General features: G+C 42.2%; 1 protein-coding gene across 1 annotated transcript; it reads left to right on the top strand.

Moving 5' to 3' along the window:
• The first annotated feature begins 274 nt into the window (after positions 1–274).
• On the top strand, positions 275–19,783 carry LOC121614315 (high-affinity choline transporter 1-like). Its single transcript, XM_041948132.1, has 8 exons — positions 275–458; positions 13,888–14,004; positions 14,257–14,412; positions 14,619–14,767; positions 14,856–14,999; positions 17,781–17,934; positions 18,715–18,932; positions 19,220–19,783. Exons 1-8 carry the CDS (start codon positions 275–277, stop codon positions 19,781–19,783), a joined length of 1,686 nt encoding a protein of 561 aa, XP_041804066.1.
• The last annotated feature ends 561 nt before the right edge of the window (positions 19,784–20,344 follow it).

A 20,344-nucleotide genomic window follows, 5' to 3' on the forward strand; every position in this document is an offset into this window, starting at 1 on the left:
TGTTTCTTCTGGGACCAGTGTTTAAAAACCAACAAAACATCGGGCAACAAAACAAGATGCTCAAAATGCATGATGGCTTTTGTTTGCTTGTCAAGTAACTCAACCTGAAACCAGCTATTTTCACCAGAGGGCATCAATGCATCTTCAAAGTGGACAAGGTTTTTGTTTTTCCTGTCTATCTGGAAGTCCATGCCTCTTTTCAAAAACACTCAGCCAGTCAGTAGTTCAGTCAGTCAGACATCAGCAGGTGGGGAAGACAATCAACCAGTGCAACATGGCTGTCAACATCCCAGGAGTGATAGTTATGGTGTTTTTCTACCTGCTGGTCCTTGGTACCGGCATCTGGGCTTCTTTCAAGTCCAAAAGGGAACAGAAGAAAAGTGCAGCTACTGGAATGGATATGGCCCTGCTGGGAAACCGGAGCCTTAACTGCGTGGTGGGGGTCTTCACGTTGACAGGTGAGGAGAGCACAGCTGACGAAGCGAGGATAGAAACTGTATCGCTGGGAATTCCAAATATTAATGATTGTCAAGGACATTATTGATAAAAGTATAAAACAATGCTTAAAGGTCTTTTCATGGCAGGTACTACATCTGCTGGCTGCAAACAGTTTCCAAAAAGCAACAAGATATTGTGAATAAAATGTCTGTGAACATACATATAAATATCTGTGAATAAATTCTGCAGTAAGCTGTATCATTAGGCTACACAATATATAGGCATCACAATATAGGCTACAAAACATTGGAGATTAATCATTTGTCGTTGATTTGTTGAATGTGTTGTTGAGGAATGTACAAACCAGGTCAGAGTTGAGGTTGTTTACCTAATTTTAATTACTACCAAGTTGTTTTTATTCTCCGTCTGATTTTACACTCATTTTCTATGCTTGTTTTTACACTCATTCTATGTCTCGGCTATGTGAAGCACTTTTTTTGCATGTGATTTCCTTGTTGGGACACACTTTACACTTTACTATTGCTGTTAATCAGTGGGTTCACATGTGTATTTGTCTCACAGCACCACAACAGTTGTTGCAGTTGGCAGTTTTGGGCTGTGCCGACACAGAGTCTGTAGACAAGGCTACTTGACTGTTAAAGATAAATTTGAGATAAGTAGAATTATGTTTTGTTCACGTCAGACTCAACAAGACAGCAAGACGTTCCCAAATGTTTGCAAAACTCTTTGACAAAGAGTTGTAACATTTTGTCTCATAATCAAGGCTGGATAACAAACTGGGCAAAGTGGCCAACTGTCACAGGCCCCCAAACCCAAGACCCCAGGTTCACTATGGAACAGTTTGTCATATTTTCATGGACTGCAAATTTTGTACAAGTCAAATATAGAAGATATGTTTGCAAAATAATGGTTCAATTTTTGCAGTGAGATCTCTTCACCCCCACTGTTATTATTACATTATTTGTGGCACGAGGCAATGCACAAGAAAGAAGAGCTATAGAGCCGAGTGGCTCGAACATAGCTCAAGCCACTATTTTAATTTTTAGTGGCACGAGGCAACGCAAGAGCCACTCGCCTTCTATAGCTCAAAGAGCTATTGAGGCAAGTGGCTCGAGCTCCCATTTTTCATCTTCCGCCAGAATTTCAGCACGTGACTAGTCCCACAGCTCTGAGAAAACCCTCGCAAACTATATATCAAAATGTGCGGCTCGATTGGGAATGGTGTGCTACGACTTTTATAGCTTTCATCAATAATTCGCAAAGCCATTCACAAAAAACTGCGAAGAATTTCCCATAAGAAATGAATGGGAAATTTCCTCAAATTTCAACCTTTGTCAATTGTCCGCTGCTTCGCCATACTTTCTCCTAGAGACTTCATTCAAACTTTAAAACGTAGATAATTTTGTCGGCTCAAAATGAACCTGGGCACATTTTTTGATATCTCTTACGGTTTTCGAGCTATGACCATCTCAAGACCATAAAGTTTCTCAATAAAATGCTCAGAATTTCTCCCCCTAGAGTGGATGATATCATCAGAGCCAGTGAGAAATCGCCTGAAATTTTTTTCTAAAATTGCCGTACAATCGAAACGGTGACTCGGAGACACATAATTTTTGGATCTTTTTGTAGACAAACCTTCCTTCTCTCATCAAAGTTCAATTTTAAAGGGTTAGCCCCCACCAAATTTAAATAAAGAGGGATCTTGCACCAGCTGCCCTGCTCTGCTGCTCCATTTAAACCCATACAAACTCCTGTTTTCTGAGTCGCAGCCTGCCGGAGTGTGTCTTTTTAAATCGACCATTTAGTCATTTTTCTAAAGAATTTCTGGACATAAAACACAGGTTCATCTGGCCCAGACTTGTCCGCTTCTCACAGTGTAATCGTTTTTTTTGATTTTGTTACAATCACAAGTTGTTAGGAAGAACCCAACAGTGAAAAAGTGGCTGTTCAGGAACAGGTAAAAAGTGGGAGAGATAGAGAGGTAATTATCAGCAGGTGGGGCAGAAGTTACACACGCACACACATCTAGACACACATCTACCAGACACATCTCCATGTAGGAACTGGTTGGGCTGCTTGTTCAAAATACTTGGGACAATTTGATAAATGTGTAGTTTAAGCAGACACACACACACAAACAGACGAAGACACACACATAAGCAGTCACACACAACGACAGATACATACACACACACACAGTCACACACAAATACAGTTAAATACACACAGACAGCCTCATATACATAGACAGACACAATGCCGTTTGCTCTATTAGCGCCATTAGCATTAGTGCCGTTAGCTCTGTTAGCATTAGCGCCATTAGCTCTATGAGCACTGTTAGCTGTTAGCTTCATTACTGTTAGCTCCATTAGCATTCGCTCCGTTGGCACCGTTAGCATTAGCGCCGTTAGCTCTGTTAGTGAAAGGAAACTTTGGATGATAATAGAGATGGTTCATTTCCATTAAATTCATTCATGTTTATGGATTCAGTTAATAAGACCAGCAGCCCCCTCGTGCCACTGTCAAAATTTCGGCGGAGCCGGAATTGTCTAGTTTCTTCTTATTTTTCATATTCCACCAGAATTTTGGCGCATAACTTGTCCTGCAGCTTTGAGAAAACCCTTGCAAAGTATATATCAAAACGTGGGGCTTGATCGGGAATGGTGTGCTGTGTAGTTATGACAGGATTCGTTAATAATTCGCAAAGTTATTCGCAAAGAAAATGCAAAAAACTTCCCATAAGAAATGAATGGCAAATTTCCTCCAATTTCAGCCTTTTTCAAGTTTCCGCTGCCTCGCCATACTTTCTCCTAGAGACTTCACCCCCAGAGTGGGTGATGTCATCAGCTAGAGTGCAAGAGGCAGTGAGAAATCGCCTGATTTTTTTTTTTTTTTTAAATTGCCATAAACTCCAAACGGTGAATAGGAGACACATAATTTTTGGATCCTTTTGTAGACAAACGTCTCTTCTCGCCTCTGATTTCAATTTTAAAGGGTTAGCCCCCACCAGATTTAAATAAAGAGGGATTTTGCACCAGCTTTCCTGCTCTGCTGCTCCATGTAAGCCAATACAATCTCCAGTTTTTTGTCTGGCAGCCTGCCACAGTCTGTCTTTTTAAATCGACCATTTACTATTTTTTCTAAAACATATCTCAACACCAAACACACATACATCTGGCCCAGAGTTCTACGCTTCTCACAGTTTAATCAGTTTTTTGATAGCAGCTACCGTTTTCTCACAATCACAAGTTGTTCGGGAGGAACCGACAGCGAAAAAGTAGCTGTTCCCCCATTAAGATCAAAGGTGCCCCCTAAACAAGCACGTCAAAACAAGAGCATTGTTTGAAAACAACCTCTCTCCAATAAGCAACTGAACTCAGCTTCAGTATTGCAGGTTTGGCTGGGCTCAAAAAACCTGGGACAGTGTATATATACTGTATATATGGATAGTTTACACACACACACGCACAAACACACACAAAGTTAAGACAGACACAGACACACATTCACACACATTCGCTAGCTAGCTTGTGATAACTAGCGCTAGCTAGCTAGCGTAATTAGAGCTAGTGATAACTAGCACTAGCTAGCTATAGCGATAACTACCGCTAGCTAGCTATCACTAGCTAGCGATAACTAGCACCAGCTAGCTAGCATTAACTAGCACTAGCGATAATAAGTGCTAGCTAGCTATAGCAATAACTAGCGCTGGCTAGCTACCGATAACTAGCGCAAGCGATAACTATCGATAGATAGATAGTGAAGACATTAATGCTCTCCATGAAGGTTTGCTTCTGTGTGGGAGTATTTATTGAGGAAATAAACTGCTATACATATCATGTATTTATGAATTAATTTGAATACATCTTACTGTAGATACCCTATAGATGTTGTATTCATTCTAAACCACATACATATTTGAAATATAGATTTTTAATGTTTAATGTATTCAGGGAGCTCATAGTAAATGTCGTTCTCCATTATGTCATAGCACAAGCAACGCTGTATGCTTTTGTAACCAATAAACAGAGTGTACTCAGAGTCTGATAGCAGTTTACTATCAATCCAGTTTATTTATAAAATTACTGGACTGAAGTTCATCTAACCTCATCACAATTCCAAATAAAATGCATTAAATCCGAACCTGAAAGGAAACTTATTTCTTAATACACTTGTTTAAAAGTGCAGTTTTCTCAGTCCAAAAAAAAAATAACGGTTGGTCTTCAATCAGGAGTCTCTTCAAATCCAAGGGTGTACTTTAAGAGTCTTTAACAGAAAAAAAAAAAAGAGCGCTGGCCAGCAAAGAAACAAAACAAAATTTTTATAGAGCTCTATAAAGTATGAAGGGGGGTTTGCCTGCAACTCTGAAAGAAGTCCAGGAGGTGGCGTGACAGAAGCCAGAAGTTCTTCTCCCCAATAGCCCCAGGGGAACAGGATCAGTCTCACCTAGTGAAAAAGTCTCATGTCATCATACGATATGAGGCAAGGGGGTGTAGAGCACATCTATATCCTGCCGCAGCAAGGACTGTCTAAGCCCGCGATCCCACCAGTAACGTTGTCACAAACTGTCACAATATTATCTAATGTATGTTACACAAAAACACACATTACCTCATGAAATAATGATCAAAACCCCATCATACAAAACAACACGCTGTCTTTTAACTTGGCTTAAATCACTATTAAATGTTTACTTTTCAACCAACAAAATTTGAATATATATTACTTCAACATCTGCCTAACATGGCGGCTGATTAACAATTACCTAAATTCGCGGCTAACACGCTAATAACCTTAACAAAGTTATTAAAACTTGACCGTCCTAAATGCAACATATTAAACAAAGTCAGACAACATTACACAGTGGGTATTAACCTCACCTAGTGAAAAAGTCTCATGTCATCATACGATATGAGGCAAGGGGGTGTAGAGCACATCTATATCCTGCCGCAGCAAGGACTGTCTAAGCCCGCGATCCCACCAGTAACGTTGTCACAAACCAAACAGTGGCGGTCGTAAAACAGCCGTATTACGGTGTTGTCGTAAAAAAAAATTAAAGAGACATTACCTATTCAACAAACAGTATAACAGCCTGAACTGGCTGAAATTAAGGCTGGGTTACATCCTCCCCCACTTAAAATGTGACGTCCCCGTCACTGCCAGTGGCTAAAGACTGCACTAAACCTGCAATCTGCTGCTGCAAGGACATGAAGAAACCATGAAACAATGCCTGTTGCGAGGGTGGACATAAACTGTGATGCCTACAATGTGCCTTATAGCCACCCTGGTAGTCACTAAGGTAAGCCGGAGGTACTCTCCTTCTCTGCGGCCTACCCTGTGTTGGGGCTGGACTCTCTGCAGCGTCAACATCTGACAAAACTGACCAGTCTGAAGTGAACACAGGGGCCTCAGGATTCAGAGCACTTGGTGACTGAGATGCACTCTGTTCAGACTGCATATCACCCTCCAGAAATCCAGGAGTTGTGCATTGGGCTTCCAAGTCTTTATCCACTTCTTCAGTAGACAAGACTCCCTCAGTATTCCCCTCATCAGTCGTCTCTGGAGCTTGAATAGGGACAGCCCGCACATTGTCATTCACACTACTTGCTGTCAAATTTGCAGGCAAGAACCCACAGGGAAGGAGCATGTCACGATGCAGGACCCGCTCTCTGCCCTCCCCATCATCAGGCTTGACCACATAGACAGGAATACTCTCATCGGGCTGCTTGACAACCACATGCACAGCAGATTCCCACTTATCAGAGATTTTATGCTTCTTTCTGAGACTTAAGTTTCTCACAAGGACTCTGTCGCCTATTTCCAAAGGTAGGGCAGTCACTCTGGCATCCCATCGTTTTTTGTTCAGCAACTGCCGTTTCTCTGCATTGCTTGAGGCTAAATCATATGCATATCTGAGTCTTTTCCTGAGATCTCGCACATACTGCGAGTGCGTTCTGGAGCTGTGGCCTTGAGGGCTGATACCAAAACAGAGGTCAATGGGGAGACGAGGCTCTCTACCAAACATTAGGAGAAAAGGAGCTTCCCCAGTCACATCATTTTTTGTACAATTATAAGCATGTACAAGAGGTCTGACATATTTCCTCCATTCCTCCTTCTTTTTCTCCTCCAGAGTCCCCAAGAGGTCGAGCAAAGTCCTGTTAAACCTCTCCACTGGATTCCCTCGTGGGTGGTAGGGTGTTGTGCGGGACTTTGAAATTCCAGCATGTTTACAAAGCTCTGCTACCACTTCCGACTCGAAACAGGCTCCTTGATCACTATGCAGTCTGCGTGGAAAACCATAGTGACTGATGAAGTTCTCCCACAACACTGTGGCCACAGTCTTGGCTGTCTGATCTTTCGTCGGATATGCCTGTGCATATTTTGTATAATGATCAGTTATAACCAGAATGTTCCTAGTGTCTCTTGAGTCAGGTTCTATTGTCAAAAAGTCCATACAAACTAACTCAAGAGGACCGCTCACTTTGATGTTTACCAGTTTGGATGCCTTTTGTACCCTGGCTTTCCTTCTCACACATCTTTCACAGCTTTTGCATTTTGCTTCAATATATTTTGCCATCTTTGGCCAGTAAAACCTTGCTCTAGCCAGTTCCAAAGTCCTTTCAATGCCCATATGACCTGTCTCATCATGAACACCTTGGAAAGCCCTTTCTCTGTGACTAGTAGGCATGACGAGCTGATTGAAGGCCTCACCCCTTTGGTTGAAAACTTTACGGTACAACACCCCATCCACCAAAAGTAGTTTCGACTTCTCCCTTAAGAGTAGAATCACCTCAGCCTCCTCAGACCTCTTATCCACTGTCGCATTATTACACCTATTCTCCAGTATGTCAATAACCCGTGCTAAGGCAACATCCTCTCTCTGCAACCAGTGCCAGTCTTCAACGGACATTCCCGGAAGAGCAGAGTGACCCTGTATGGGAACTGGGTCCTCCAGATCATCAGGAACAGCACTTTCATCACACAAGAGTGTCTCAACCGCAGGTATCTCGCTGTCTGCAGTCTGTACATGGTCCTGTGACACAGCATGAATGTCGACACCATGACGCATGCACAGAGCACCCACTGTCTCACCACCCAAAACACTGAACTCCTCAGGTGACAGACTGGCACGATCCAGCATACTGGATATTCGCTGGTCTGTATCTTGCGACTCCTCATCATCTTGTGCTGGGCCATGGGGCCTCCTCGAGAGCCCATCAGCATCAACATTATGCTGTCCAGATTTGTAATGGATGTCAAAGTTGTACAGTGACAGGGCAGCGAGCCACCTATGGCTTGTGGCATCTAACTTTGCACTGGTCAACACATATGTTAAAGGGTTATTATCTGTCAGTACTTTGAAACTAGCCCCATACAAATAGTCATGAAACTTTTCACTGATGGCCCATTTAAGAGCGAGAAATTCCAACTTATGCACAGGGTAATTTTTCTCACTTTTAGAAAGACCACGACTGGCATAGGCTACCACTCGGGTTTGACCATCTTGGACCTGATAGAGAGCAGCACCTAAACCGGTCATGCTGGCATCGGTGTGTAGCACATATGGAAGCTGCCAGTTTGAAAAAGCAAGGACAGGTGATGATGTCAATTTCTCAATGATCAGGTCAAATGCCGCTTGGCAAGCAGGGGTCCACTTTGTTCCAAGCGGATGCGTCTGTTTTCGTGGCCAGTGATTGGGGCCTTTATGCCTGGGGGCTAGATCACCTTTCAACAGATCATTTAAAGGCCTGACAATCCTGGCATAATCTCTCACGAACCGCCGGTAATATCCAGTGAAACCTAGGAATGACCGGAGCTCTTTGGCTGTCTGAGGCTGGGGCCACTCCTTAACAGCAGCAACTTTATCTGGATCTGGTTGGATTCCCTGGGCAGATATCACATGTCCTAGATACCTCACCGAGGTCTGGAAGAATTTACACTTGGAAGGGGACAGTTTAAGACCAAAATCAGCAATGCGTTTGAGAACTTTCATTACTCTCTCTTCATGTTCTTCCAGAGAATCTGAGAAAATTATGAGATCATCCAGAAAAGCAACAACCTCCTGGAGGTTGATACCTTTCATCACTTTCTCCATGGTTCGTTGGAAGGTCGCTGGAGAGTTGGTCAGACCTTGTGGCATTCTCCGGAATTGCCACGTTCCAAACGGTGTTGTGAATGCTGTCTTTGGGCGATCAGCAGGTTCAACCTCCAGCTGATAGTATCCACTCTTGAGGTCAAGAACAGTGAACCATTTTGAGCCTGACAGCAGGGTGAATGTCTCCTCTATACGAGGTAATGGGTAGGCATCTTTCTTTGTCAAGTTGTTCAGTCTGCGGTAATCTACCACCATTCTCAGTTCCCCGTTCTTTTTTCGGACAAGAACAACTGGCGAGGCATAGGGGCTGTGTGACTCCTCTATAATACCTGCAGCCAAGAGATCTTGGAGATGCCTTCGCAAATCACTGAAGTCTGCAGGGGAGACACGCCTCGTTCGCTCTTTGAATGGAACATGAGGCTCCAATTCTATGTGATGAGTGACCCCCACAGCACTGCCAACGTCTAGATCATGCCTGGAAAAAGCACAGGGCACTTCTTTACTGATTCTAGACTGTATGTGCTCTTTCAGTTGTGGCGATATGGGGCTGTCATCAAAATCAAGATCAAGGGTTTCAGCAACTGAACTGGCCTTTTCATTCTGGGAGACCAACAATGAATGTGCCTCCAACAAAGCAACATCTGGGGGCGTGTTCAAATCAGAGTGAGAAAGGGGCACAGCCCAGTCAATGGGGGAGCACTCTGCAATGACCGTTTTTGGATATAAGGTGATGTCACGTTGCGAAACATTTTTAACAGCAAGTTTGAACTTATTGTGGGATTCCGGCTTTACATCCACTATCTGGTCATAAACAATCAAGCCACCTGGTGTGGAAATTTCCTCAGAGCCACCTACCAGAGCTTGGAATTCACTGGCACCAGGTTTGGTGTGGCAGATGCCCTTTAATGTACACATCACACCGCGCTTTAAGCGCACAGGCACTTTGCTGCTGAGTGTCACACGCAAAACTCTGGCCTCTTTTGTTTGGGATTCAATCAGTCTAGAACACTCTGCGTAAGCCATTGCCCAATTAGCCTGAACAGGCAAGGTCTCCAAAAACTTTGCGCCGCCTCTCTTTATGCAGTCCAGTATCATTGGGCGAAGGACATTTGTGCCAACAAGGAGAGAGTACTTCTCATTATATGGCTGGTCTGGGCTTACTAAAGCTAAGATGTGAAAACATTGGTCTGTGCCACAAGCATCATTTGGGAACTGAACATCCACTTCAACATACCCCACATATGGAACTTTTTGTCCAGCTGCACCTTCAATGTCAAGTGCTGTCTTAATAGAGAACAACTGCCTATGGGAAAGATGTCGTGAATAAAATGATTGAGATATTATTGTCACTTGTGACCCTGTGTCGATGATGCAGTTGCATTGGACTCCATCCAGCCAAGATTTACTATCACATGTCTCTCCAACAAGTCCGTCTGGAAACTGAGAAGTCACTATTGCACTTGGGGGTTCATGCATGCACTGGCTCAAAACAGGGGAACTAGGTTGACAGTGAGCTCCTGCTTGTTCCACAGCAGGAGCCCCTATCTGTTTAAAGACAGGTTTGGCTTGGGGTTTGTCTGCTGTTGGGTTAAAAGAGGTTGGTTTTGTCTAGCTTGGTGTCTCTCACACAGTTTCTCTTGTACTAGCACAGCATTAGTTTGATTGGTGCATTGGGGCAGCATGTGAGAGTCTTCCCCACAGTTGTAACAAAATCTCCCAACTTTTGAGGGATTCTCAATGGGCAGAGCTGGGACTGATGGAATTGTGGTGCCACCTTTAGTTCTCTGAGAGAACTTCTTCCCAGCTTTATCATTTCTGGGAGGGTTGGTGTTCTGAGCCGATGCATGTCTCCGAAGCTCAGCTTCTAATTGCCTGATCCTCTCCTCAAATTGTTCCCTAGTATGGGAATCAAGCAATGTAGGGACACTGCTACTAGAAGGCTCAGACTCACTGGCAGTTAAATGTGTCTTAGTGTGAACTTTAGTTGAGCCTCCCCCCATATGTCGCTTTCTTCGCGTTTCCTTTAGCTGACTTTCTTTCTCATATGTTCTGATTTTGAATAGCAGCTCTGAAAAGGAAGGAGTGTTCTTGTGTGGATTATTGAGCGGTTCTTTTAGGTGCAGTGTGGCTATTAATGAATCATCCCAGCAACCCCTAAGGAACTGCTTTAATAGCTGAGAATCAGCATCTTGTTTAGCCACCCCATTATTTTCAACAACTTCCTGTAACAGAGTTTGGAGTCGACGCAGGTAGTCAGATGCTCGCTCTCCACTGTTCTGATGGGTCTCTAAGAACTGAATATACAGCTCCTCACCACCTGTAACATTTCCATAAGCCTTGTCGAGTTCATACAGATAGGCACTTGATGGGGCTTGGGCTCCAATGGAAAGAGCCACATTTAAAGCAGGGGTAAGTAAGCTGTCAAGCAGCATACGGCGCTGCTGTCCCTCTGAGAGAGTGGGATCATCCAGCACTTGCTTAGCTCGAAGTCGCCATATGTCATAGTCCACCTCTGTAGAGGGTTTAGGGGAGTTGCCAGAGAATGGACGTAGCTCCCTGGCGGGAGGAATGTGCACTGGTGAATCATGCTTCACAATATGCTCCACAATGACTCTCTGAACATCTGCTGGTAAAGGGTTGATGAGCAAGTTATCATCAGTAGCTTGCATAGGACTGGACGTAGAGTTAGCATCACCGGGGGCAACTAGTCTTGGATTGAGAGAGTGCTGTGTTTTAAGTCCAGAGGCTGGGGTTGAGGTAACTGGGCTCTTGTCACTAGCACTTTTCCCTCGAATATGATTCACTGCTACTTGATTCAAAGTAGTGGAGCTAATGTTGTAAGTTAGAGCTAACTCGTTTACCTGCTCCCTGAAATTGACCGTGATGTCATCAATTGCACGAGCCAGGGGCACTACACCATCTCTGAATGACTCACTATCTGACTTTGGTGGGCAATACTCATCTATCTGAACAATCTCCCAACATGCATCACCAGCTGAATGCTCACTGTCCAGAAGCATTGGAGTTATGGACTCACTGAACTCACACAGGATGGTATTGGGAAGACCATCAATGTGCTGCACTCTGACAACATCATCTAGTAATGCAAAGGCTTTTTTAACCTCCTCCAATCTAACTTTAACTGGTACACTTTTAAGCATTACAGTGCACTCTGGGTCAAAACCATATCTTTCACAAAACTCCATTCTGTTTATAACCCCAATGATAAAATTCTCAACTGATTGTACCTTAAAGAGTTTTACATTTAAGATGAGGTAGATGCGCTTCAAGTCCCTGTTCGGGCGCCAATTTTTTTCTACTACTCTGGATGTAACCAATAAACAGAGTGTACTCAGAGTCTGATAGCAGTTTACTATCAATCCAGTTTATTTATAAAATTACTGGACTGAAGTTCATCTAACCTCATCACAATTCCAAATAAAATGCATTAAATCCGAACCTGAAAGGAAACTTATTTCTTAATACACTTGTTTAAAAGTGCAGTTTTCTCAGTCCAAAAAAAAAATAACGGTTGGTCTTCAATCAGGAGTCTCTTCAAATCCAAGGGTGTACTTTAAGAGTCTTTAACAGAAAAAAAAAAAAGAGCGCTGGCCAGCAAAGAAACAAAACAAAATTTTTATAGAGCTCTATAAAGTATGAAGGGGGGTTTGCCTGCAACTCTGAAAGAAGTTCTTCTCCCCAATAGCCCCAGGGGAACAGGATCAGTCTCACCTAGTGAAAAAGTCTCATGTCATCATACGATATGAGGCAAGGGGGTGTAGAGCACATCTATATCCTGCCGCAGCAAGGACTGTCTAAGCCCGCGATCCCACCAGTAACGTTGTCACAAACTGTCACAATATTATCTAATGTATGTTACACAAAAACACACATTACCTCAAGAAATAATGATCAAAACCCCATCATACAAAACAACACGCTGTCTTTTAACTTGGCTTAAATCACTATTAAATGTTTACTTTTCAACCAACAAAATTTGAATATATATTACTTCAACATCTGCCTAACATGGCGGCTGATTAACAATTACCTAAATTCGCGGCTAACACGCTAATAACCTTAACAAAGTTATTAAAACTTGACCGTCCTAAATGCAACATATTAAACAAAGTCAGACAACATTACACAGTGGGTATTAACCTCACCTAGTGAAAAAGTCTCATGTCATCATACGATATGAGGCAAGGGGGTGTAGAGCACATCTATATCCTGCCGCAGCAAGGACTGTCTAAGCCCGCGATCCCACCAGTAACGTTGTCACAAACCAAACAGTGGCGGTCGTAAAACAGCCGTATTACGGTGTTGTCGTAAAAAAAAATTAAAGAGACATTACCTATTCAACAAACAGTATAACAGCCTGAACTGGCTGAAATTAAGGCTGGGTTACACTTTCAGCCAATCTTACAGCTTCTATTCAAGAACATAAACAGGAGTCAGGTAATGTCTGATATGTATGGCCATGAAAAAAGCCACGTTCAGAGCTAAAAGCAGCAACTCCAGCCCCCTTCACTCTCCACGTAAGCACAGAAAAGAAATGGGAAAAAAATGAAGCTGCACTGCAATTAGCTACCACATTCTCTGGTTTAAATAGCCCATTTAAATTATTTTATATTAGGCTTATTATATTAATATTCTTACAGTAATTTTTAAAACTTTTTGCCAAACATGTAGACATGCTGATTTGCAATAAAGTTGAAGTGGCCACTTAATTTTTTTTTCCAGAGCTGTAAATGCACACTGTGTGTGATCTTTATGAAGTAACAAACTTTTACATACACATTTAGCCATCTAATATGTTATAAAGATAGTAACATACCATTTAAAGACTTTGGTCTTACTTAAGACAGGCTGTATCTAATGAAAATCTGTCTCAACCAATAATGACATTTTATTAGTTAGTTTAGTTAGTTTATTAGTATTGAAATACATGTTGGTATCATGACAAATCTAGTAGATGTTGATTATACCTCAGTTTGATAATCAATAATTTTATTTAAATATGCCAATACATCTGATTGGCTACAGACACTTCCCTGTTGAAAAGAAATGCATTTGTGGCTCGAGACACGGCAGGGGAGTCTCTCCCATTAACTCCCATTAATTAAAAGTATGCATATTGTCCCTTGAAGTGACCTTCAATTATGTTTTAACTAGTTACAACAAGGGAGAGATATCTTGAGTTGAAATTGTGACTACTGAACGTTCATGAGATGATTCTTGTGAAAGTTTCTTAATGATGACGAATTATCAGCCAAGCTTTTGTCTTCTGTCCAATAGCTGCTGTTTGTCCACTAAATTACTGTGTGTTGTAGCTACATGGCTTGGAGGAGGCTTCATTGTTGGCACAGCTGAGATGTTGTACACACCCTCGATGGGACTGACCTGGGCACTCGTGCTGTTTACGGGATACAGCTCGTCTTTCATTATTGGTAAGAGTTTTAAACAACATCTGACAGAATACTGTACGTCTGCATGTGCAAGAAAAATATAGCCAATTAATCTAAAAAATAGGAATTACTGTAGATGAGAACGGATTAATAATGACCATAATCATCAACTGTTGTATTATTATTGTTATATTACAAGTTTTATTGGGAACAAAACAGGAAATTACAGATGAACATTTAATATTCATTTTTCTATTTAATCTTTGTTTAATCCCTATCCTTTGTTAAATCAAGCTGGCTTGGTGTTTGCCAAGCCAATGAGAGAGAGAAACTGGTTGACGATGCTGGACCCTTTCCATGTCAAGTACGGAAAAGTACTGACAGCTGGACTGAGCCTGGTTTCACTCATCAATGATGTGATCTGGTTGCCTGCAACACTAATTGGTTTAGGTACAGTATATATGAATGCACATAATATTTGACATTGAATATATTTGTAACTGTGCATTTACACTTCCTTTATCAGTTCAGTATAACAAAAGTATACATGGATGTAAATTCCTACCTATGCTGTGTCAATGTGACTTACGACAATGTATTATTAATTAACACAATGACTGGTCTTAAAATTTCACTGATATTTCACTGTTTGACAGGAGGAATCATGAGTGTAGTCCTGGATTTGTCCTACACTGTGTGCATCTGGGTCTCTGCTGCAGTGGTCATTATCTACACAGTGCTGGGAGGCCTCTACTCTGTGGCCTACACAGATGTTATACAGCTTGTCCTCATATTCATCAGCTTGGTAAGTTTGCTATACTTTTAGTTTTTGCACTGTCTGCCTTTGTGTTCAAAGGAACTTACACAACTTACATTTTTATTTGTCTCTGCAGTGGCTCTGTGTTCCCTTTGTTATGATGAATCCTCACACCATGGACATTAGCCAGACACTGATGAACAACACCTTACATGCTCCCTGGATTGGTCAACCAGAGCTGAAAAAGACCTGGATACTGATTGATAACTTCTTATTCTTTGTAAGGAAGCAACAATGCAGCCTATATCAAATACAGTTCAGTGTAGTTTTGAGAAGGTATCTTCAGAATAATGATGAACAACAACTAGACATTTCCGGCGCCACCGAAATTTGGACAGTGGCACAAGGGGGCTGCAGGTCTTATTTACTGAATCAATAAAAATGAATGAATTTAATGGAAATGAACCATCTCCATTATCATCCAAAGTTTCCTTTTAGTAACAGAGCTAACGGCACTAATGCTAATGGCACTAACAGAGCTAACAGAGCTAACACTAACGGAGCTAACAGCTAGCGGTGCTAATAGAGCTAACAGCGCTAATGCTAACAGAGCCAACGTTGCAAACATTTCTAATAGAACTAGCAGAGCTAACGGCGCTAATAGAGCTAACGGTGTTGTGTCTATGTATATGAGCCTGTCTGTGTGTATTTAACTATATTTGTGTGTGGCTGTGTGTGTGTGTATGTATCTGTCGTTGTGTGTGACTGCGTATGTGTGTGTCTTCGTCTGTTTGTGTGTGTGTGTCTGCTTGAACTACACATTTATCAAATTGTCCCAAGTATTTTGAACAAGCAGCCCAACCAGTTCCTACATGGAGATGTGTCTGGTATATGTGTGACTGAATGTGTGTGTGTGTGCGTGTGTAACTTCTACCCCACCTGCTGATAATTACCTCTCTATCTCTCCCACTTTTTACCTGTTCCTGAACAGCCACTTTTTCGCTGTTGGTTTCTTCCGAACAACTTGTGATTGTGACAAAACCGTAGCTGCTATCAAAAAAACGCTTACACTGTGAGATGCAGACAAGTCTGGGCCAGATGTACATGTGTTTTATGTCCAGGTGTTCTTTAGAAAAATGACTAAATGGTCGATTTAAAAAGACACACTCGTATTGTATGGGTTTAAATGGAGCAGCAGAGCAGGGCAGCTGGTGCAAGATCCCTCTTTATTTAAATTTGATGGGGGCTAACCCTTTAAAATTGAACTTTGATGAGAGAAGAAAGGTTTGTCTACAAAAAGATCCAAAAATTATGTGTCTCCTAGTCACCGTTTCGAGTTTACAGCAATTTTAGAAAAAAAATTTCAGGGGATTTCTCACTGGCTCTTTCACACTTACTTTTGCTGTCATCCACTCTAGGGGAGAAATTCTGAGCATTTTTTTTTAGAAACTTTATGGTCTTGAGATGGTCATAGCTCGAAAACCGTAAGAGATATCAAAAATGTGCCGAGGTTCATTTCGACCTGACAAAATTATCTATGATTTAAAGTTTGAATGAAGTCTCTTGGAGAAAGTATGGCGAAGCAGCGGACAATTGAAAAAGGCTGAAATTTGAGGAAATTCCCCATTCATTTCTTATGAGAAATTCTTCGCAGTTTTTTGATAGAGCCGCACGTTTTGATATAGAGTTTGCAAGGGTTTTGTCAAAGTCGCAGGGCTAGTTACCTGCCGAAATTCTGGCCACTCGCCTTCTATAGCTCTTTGAGCTATAGACGCGAGTGGCTCTTGCGTTGCCTCCTGCCACTAACTATTCTAATAGTAGACTGTTTTTCATCGTAACTAGAGAATCAGAATGGTTGTAGGCTAAGGCTATTATCTGAAACAGCATCTCTGTAAATGTCAAGGTTAAATTAACTGTCCCATGACTGTAAATGTAAAGTGTCAGAGTCTATGGGTGCATCTGATTTCTCTTAAATTGCATCCACGTTTCCCTCACTTGCGTCTTCGTCCCTCCCACCAGGGATGCATGGAGGGAAGAAGGAAACCACGCAAGGAGAGAACTGAGATGCCCCCGCCCTCAATACTTCGTTTGGACACGTTCACTTATATTTACATTGTTAGAAAAAAGTCTCCACTGTACTTTTATGTCGCACTTTTATGAACACACATGAGAAATAATGCATTTGTTCTTGGCTGGATGCCTCTTCCCGGTAAACAGGTGGTCATTTTCTGAACTTTATCAGTCTCGCTGTGTCTTCTTTCCCTGTTCAATGAGACAGATTTCAGAGCTGTCAGTGAAGGCAAACCTACAAGCCATGAAACACATTATTTCACTCAGATAACACGCAGAACCATTGACGAGAGGCCAAAGTGTTTGGTTTATATATCAGTGACAGTTCTGGAAACATAACGTGGCCACCTGAAGGCTGGTAATCATAACGTCAAAGTTTCCAACACGTGAAGTTTGAGAAATAACAGAGTGCTGTCGTCTATATGATCAAATATGTTCCACACATGCTCTGAGGCTGCTGTTAGTGAGTTTTATAACAGAACAAAACAGGTTGTGGATGAAACAAATTTCATTGAAATTGAATATTCATGTATTATTGCTCTCTGGAGAACATAACGTTTAGCGAGGCACGTCTAAATTACAGCCATTCATTGCAGGAAACTTACGCTTGTGCAGTTTCTCTGTTCAACCTCGTTCAAATCTGCCAGCTGTGAGGGCAGACTCTTTATGGCGTTCAGTTGAAAGGCTTCCGGGAAGGATGCACTCATGAAACCTTGCTCATGGCTCCTCTGAGATCCCTCCTTGCTCCCCAATCCTCACTCCTCAGAGCTGAAATAGGAGCTTTGGGACTGCCGGCCAAATGCACCATAAGCACTTCCAGTTCGAGTGAGGATTGAGGAGCAAGTAAATGACAATTAAGATAAATGAGATGCACCCTGTCCATTTGAATGAATTCCTGAGTGCTAATAGCAGGCAGACATTTTGCAGCATTTACCTGATGTGGACGCAACACAAGTGATTGAATTAACCACCTATCTGTTTTACACTTCAGGCTCTGGGGTCTCTGGGGTACCAGTGCCTCCATCAGAGGACCTTGTCGGCTTCTTCCTTAGCCACAGCCAAGTTCACAGGCGTTGTTGCTGCTTTCTTGTATCTTATATTTGGGATACCTGTTATACTGCTTGGGGCAGCTGCTGCATCCACAGGTATTAACAGCTTCTACATACTCTGAGGCATCAGCAACCCAGCAATCAACTAATCAAGAATTATATTATTATTATAACCAACAATTAAGAAATTTGCCAGATTAATAGCAAAGAAAAAAACTGATTTGTGGAGACCAGGTCATCTGATGATGCACCCGTCTCTCTTCTTCTTGGACAGGTAGCCCTTTCCTGGGTCATTGTACTGTTGGAAGACAAACAACAGTCCCACAAAGCACAAAGCAGATGGGATGGCATGTCGCTGCAATCCTCCTTCGAATAATCTTTAAAAAGACTTTTAAAAGACTCCACAGCCATCTTAGAGCACAGTGCTGTTGAAGATAAATGACAGTGAATGAGCTCACACTGATAATGTTTCCATGCTGATGTTTACCAGATAACATTTGCTTGTTCAGCACTTTTGTGTTATTATGCGAACATTTCACCACACCTCTTTTCTTGGATGGTTCATGGTGTTTATGATGTTTTCATGTTCGATTCACTCATTGATCAACACTTCACGCTCTTCAGGAGAATATTCTTAGATTTCATGCATGAGAGTGGAGACCCAATTATCAAGGGTTGCCTATATTTTAATGCCAACCATGTGAAAGGTGATTTGAATTTGGTAAAAAGATCAACTGGCCCCACCTTGCCCCTTATATCTTATCACACAGTGCTTAGTTCATAGATTAGTAGAAACAGTAGGCTCGTCTTAAAATCACTCAAACAGATCATGGGAGCATTTTTTCAGTCTTTCCCTCTTTTGTGTCCATGCCTCAGACTGGAACCAGACTACCTATGGTTCTCCATCTCCATATGAGCGTGGGGAAGCAGCTTTCGTTCTGCCCATCGCCCTGCAGCACCTCACCCCGTTCTTCATCTCCATCATTGGAACTGGATGTGTGGCTGCCGCTGTGATGTCATCAGCTGACTCTGTTTTGCTTTCTGCAGCTTCTGTCTTCACTGTCAACATCTACAGGAACATCCTGAGGCCTCAGGTGAAAGAATGCAGCTGTTTTTCAATCGGCTTCACCACAATGAAACAGCTGACGTAACGCCTGATGGCTGTTGTGAAGGTTTGACGTTTATTTTGAAAGAGGGCCAATGGAGTTCAGTACAGTATAAATGGAGTAAAATGGTTTGATGGAGAAAAAAAGTAGGAAGAAGACTGAATAAGACTAGAGGAAGGTATACATAGTATATATATATATATATATAGTATTATATAGTAATCTCAGTCATTTGCTGTTAACCTGTTCTTCTCTCTCTCTTTTCTCTTCCTCAGGCATCAGACAGAGAGAGTCAGTGGGCAATCCGTGCTGCTGTGGTGGTCGTGGGCTTGGTTGGCACATCACTCACCAACATGAAAAACAGCGTCATAGTGTTCTGGTTCCTTTGTGGTGAATTGGCCTACATTGTAGTCTTCCCTCAACTCATTTGTGTCCTCTTCTTCAACATCTCCAATGGTTACGGGGCTATTATGGGCTGCCTGGTGGGAGTTGTGTTACGACTGCTCAGTGGAGACCCATCTCTCGGGTTAGCACCAGTCATACACTTCCCAGGATGCACTCTTGAGGACGGGGTTTATGTCCAGTACTCTCCAGTCAAGACCATCTCCATGCTGTCTGCCATTGCTGCCATCTTGTCATTCTCCTACCTGGCTTCTGTGCTCTTCATCAAAGGCATGCTTCCTGAGAAGTGGGATGTGTTCAAAGTGAAAGTCCAGCAAACAGCACAACCACTGACACCAACAGATGCTGCCACAGGACATAATGAGAATGAGAAACTGAGCAGAAACAACTCTGAGGCCGAGGCATCAGAGCCAATGATTAGTAGCACAAATTGTTAGCCTTCCTGTGTGTACAGTCGTATCTGTTGGAGCACAATATATATATTAGTCAGTACAGGTAAATAGCATAGTAAAAGTGCGTCACACAAAATTCTCACTGTCTGCATGTTTTGGATGCAGAAAGGCATTTGGACTCCTGAACCAGATGAGATATATAATCTCTCCAGAGTGCTCTGGGTCTCCCCATAGCCTCCTCAGAGCTGCACAACTCCAACTCACTCCCAACAATGGCCTGAGGACTGGAGGTGCTGACTCTCATCCTGACTGTTTTACAGTCAACTGAAAAGTGCTCCCGTTAATGATGAAGGTCATGATCTGATTTCTGTCTCCACTGAGACAATAGTTATCCAAAAGAAAGCAGTATTTCCAATCGAGTGTACAGAGATGCAATCACAGTAACACTGACAGCTTTAATAATAGATATGTGAAGAATATATAACATCTTATAAAAATGTGTGTGTGTGTGTGTGTGTGATATTTACATATGTGATATATGTACATATTATTTGCAGATAGTACATGTACATCACAATGGATCTAATAATATAGTAGTATAACTGA

This window comes from Chelmon rostratus, chromosome 11 (assembly GCF_017976325.1).
Source record: "Chelmon rostratus isolate fCheRos1 chromosome 11, fCheRos1.pri, whole genome shotgun sequence".
Taxonomy (NCBI): Eukaryota; Metazoa; Chordata; class Actinopteri; order Chaetodontiformes; family Chaetodontidae; genus Chelmon; species Chelmon rostratus.

What these genes read in the sequence shown, in the direction of transcription:
- LOC121614315 (XM_041948132.1), top strand. Translation starts at nt 275, where the DNA reads ATGGCTGTCAACATCCCAGGAGTGATAGTTATGGTGTTTTTCTACCTG. An exon ending in GGGGGTCTTCACGTTGACAG is followed by an intron (nt 459 to 13,887) that starts GTGAGGAGAGCA and finishes TGTGTGTTGTAG; the next exon opens with CTACATGGCTTGGAGGAGGC. An exon ending in GGAACATCCTGAGGCCTCAG is followed by an intron (nt 18,933 to 19,219) that starts GTGAAAGAATGC and finishes TCTCTTCCTCAG; the next exon opens with GCATCAGACAGAGAGAGTCA.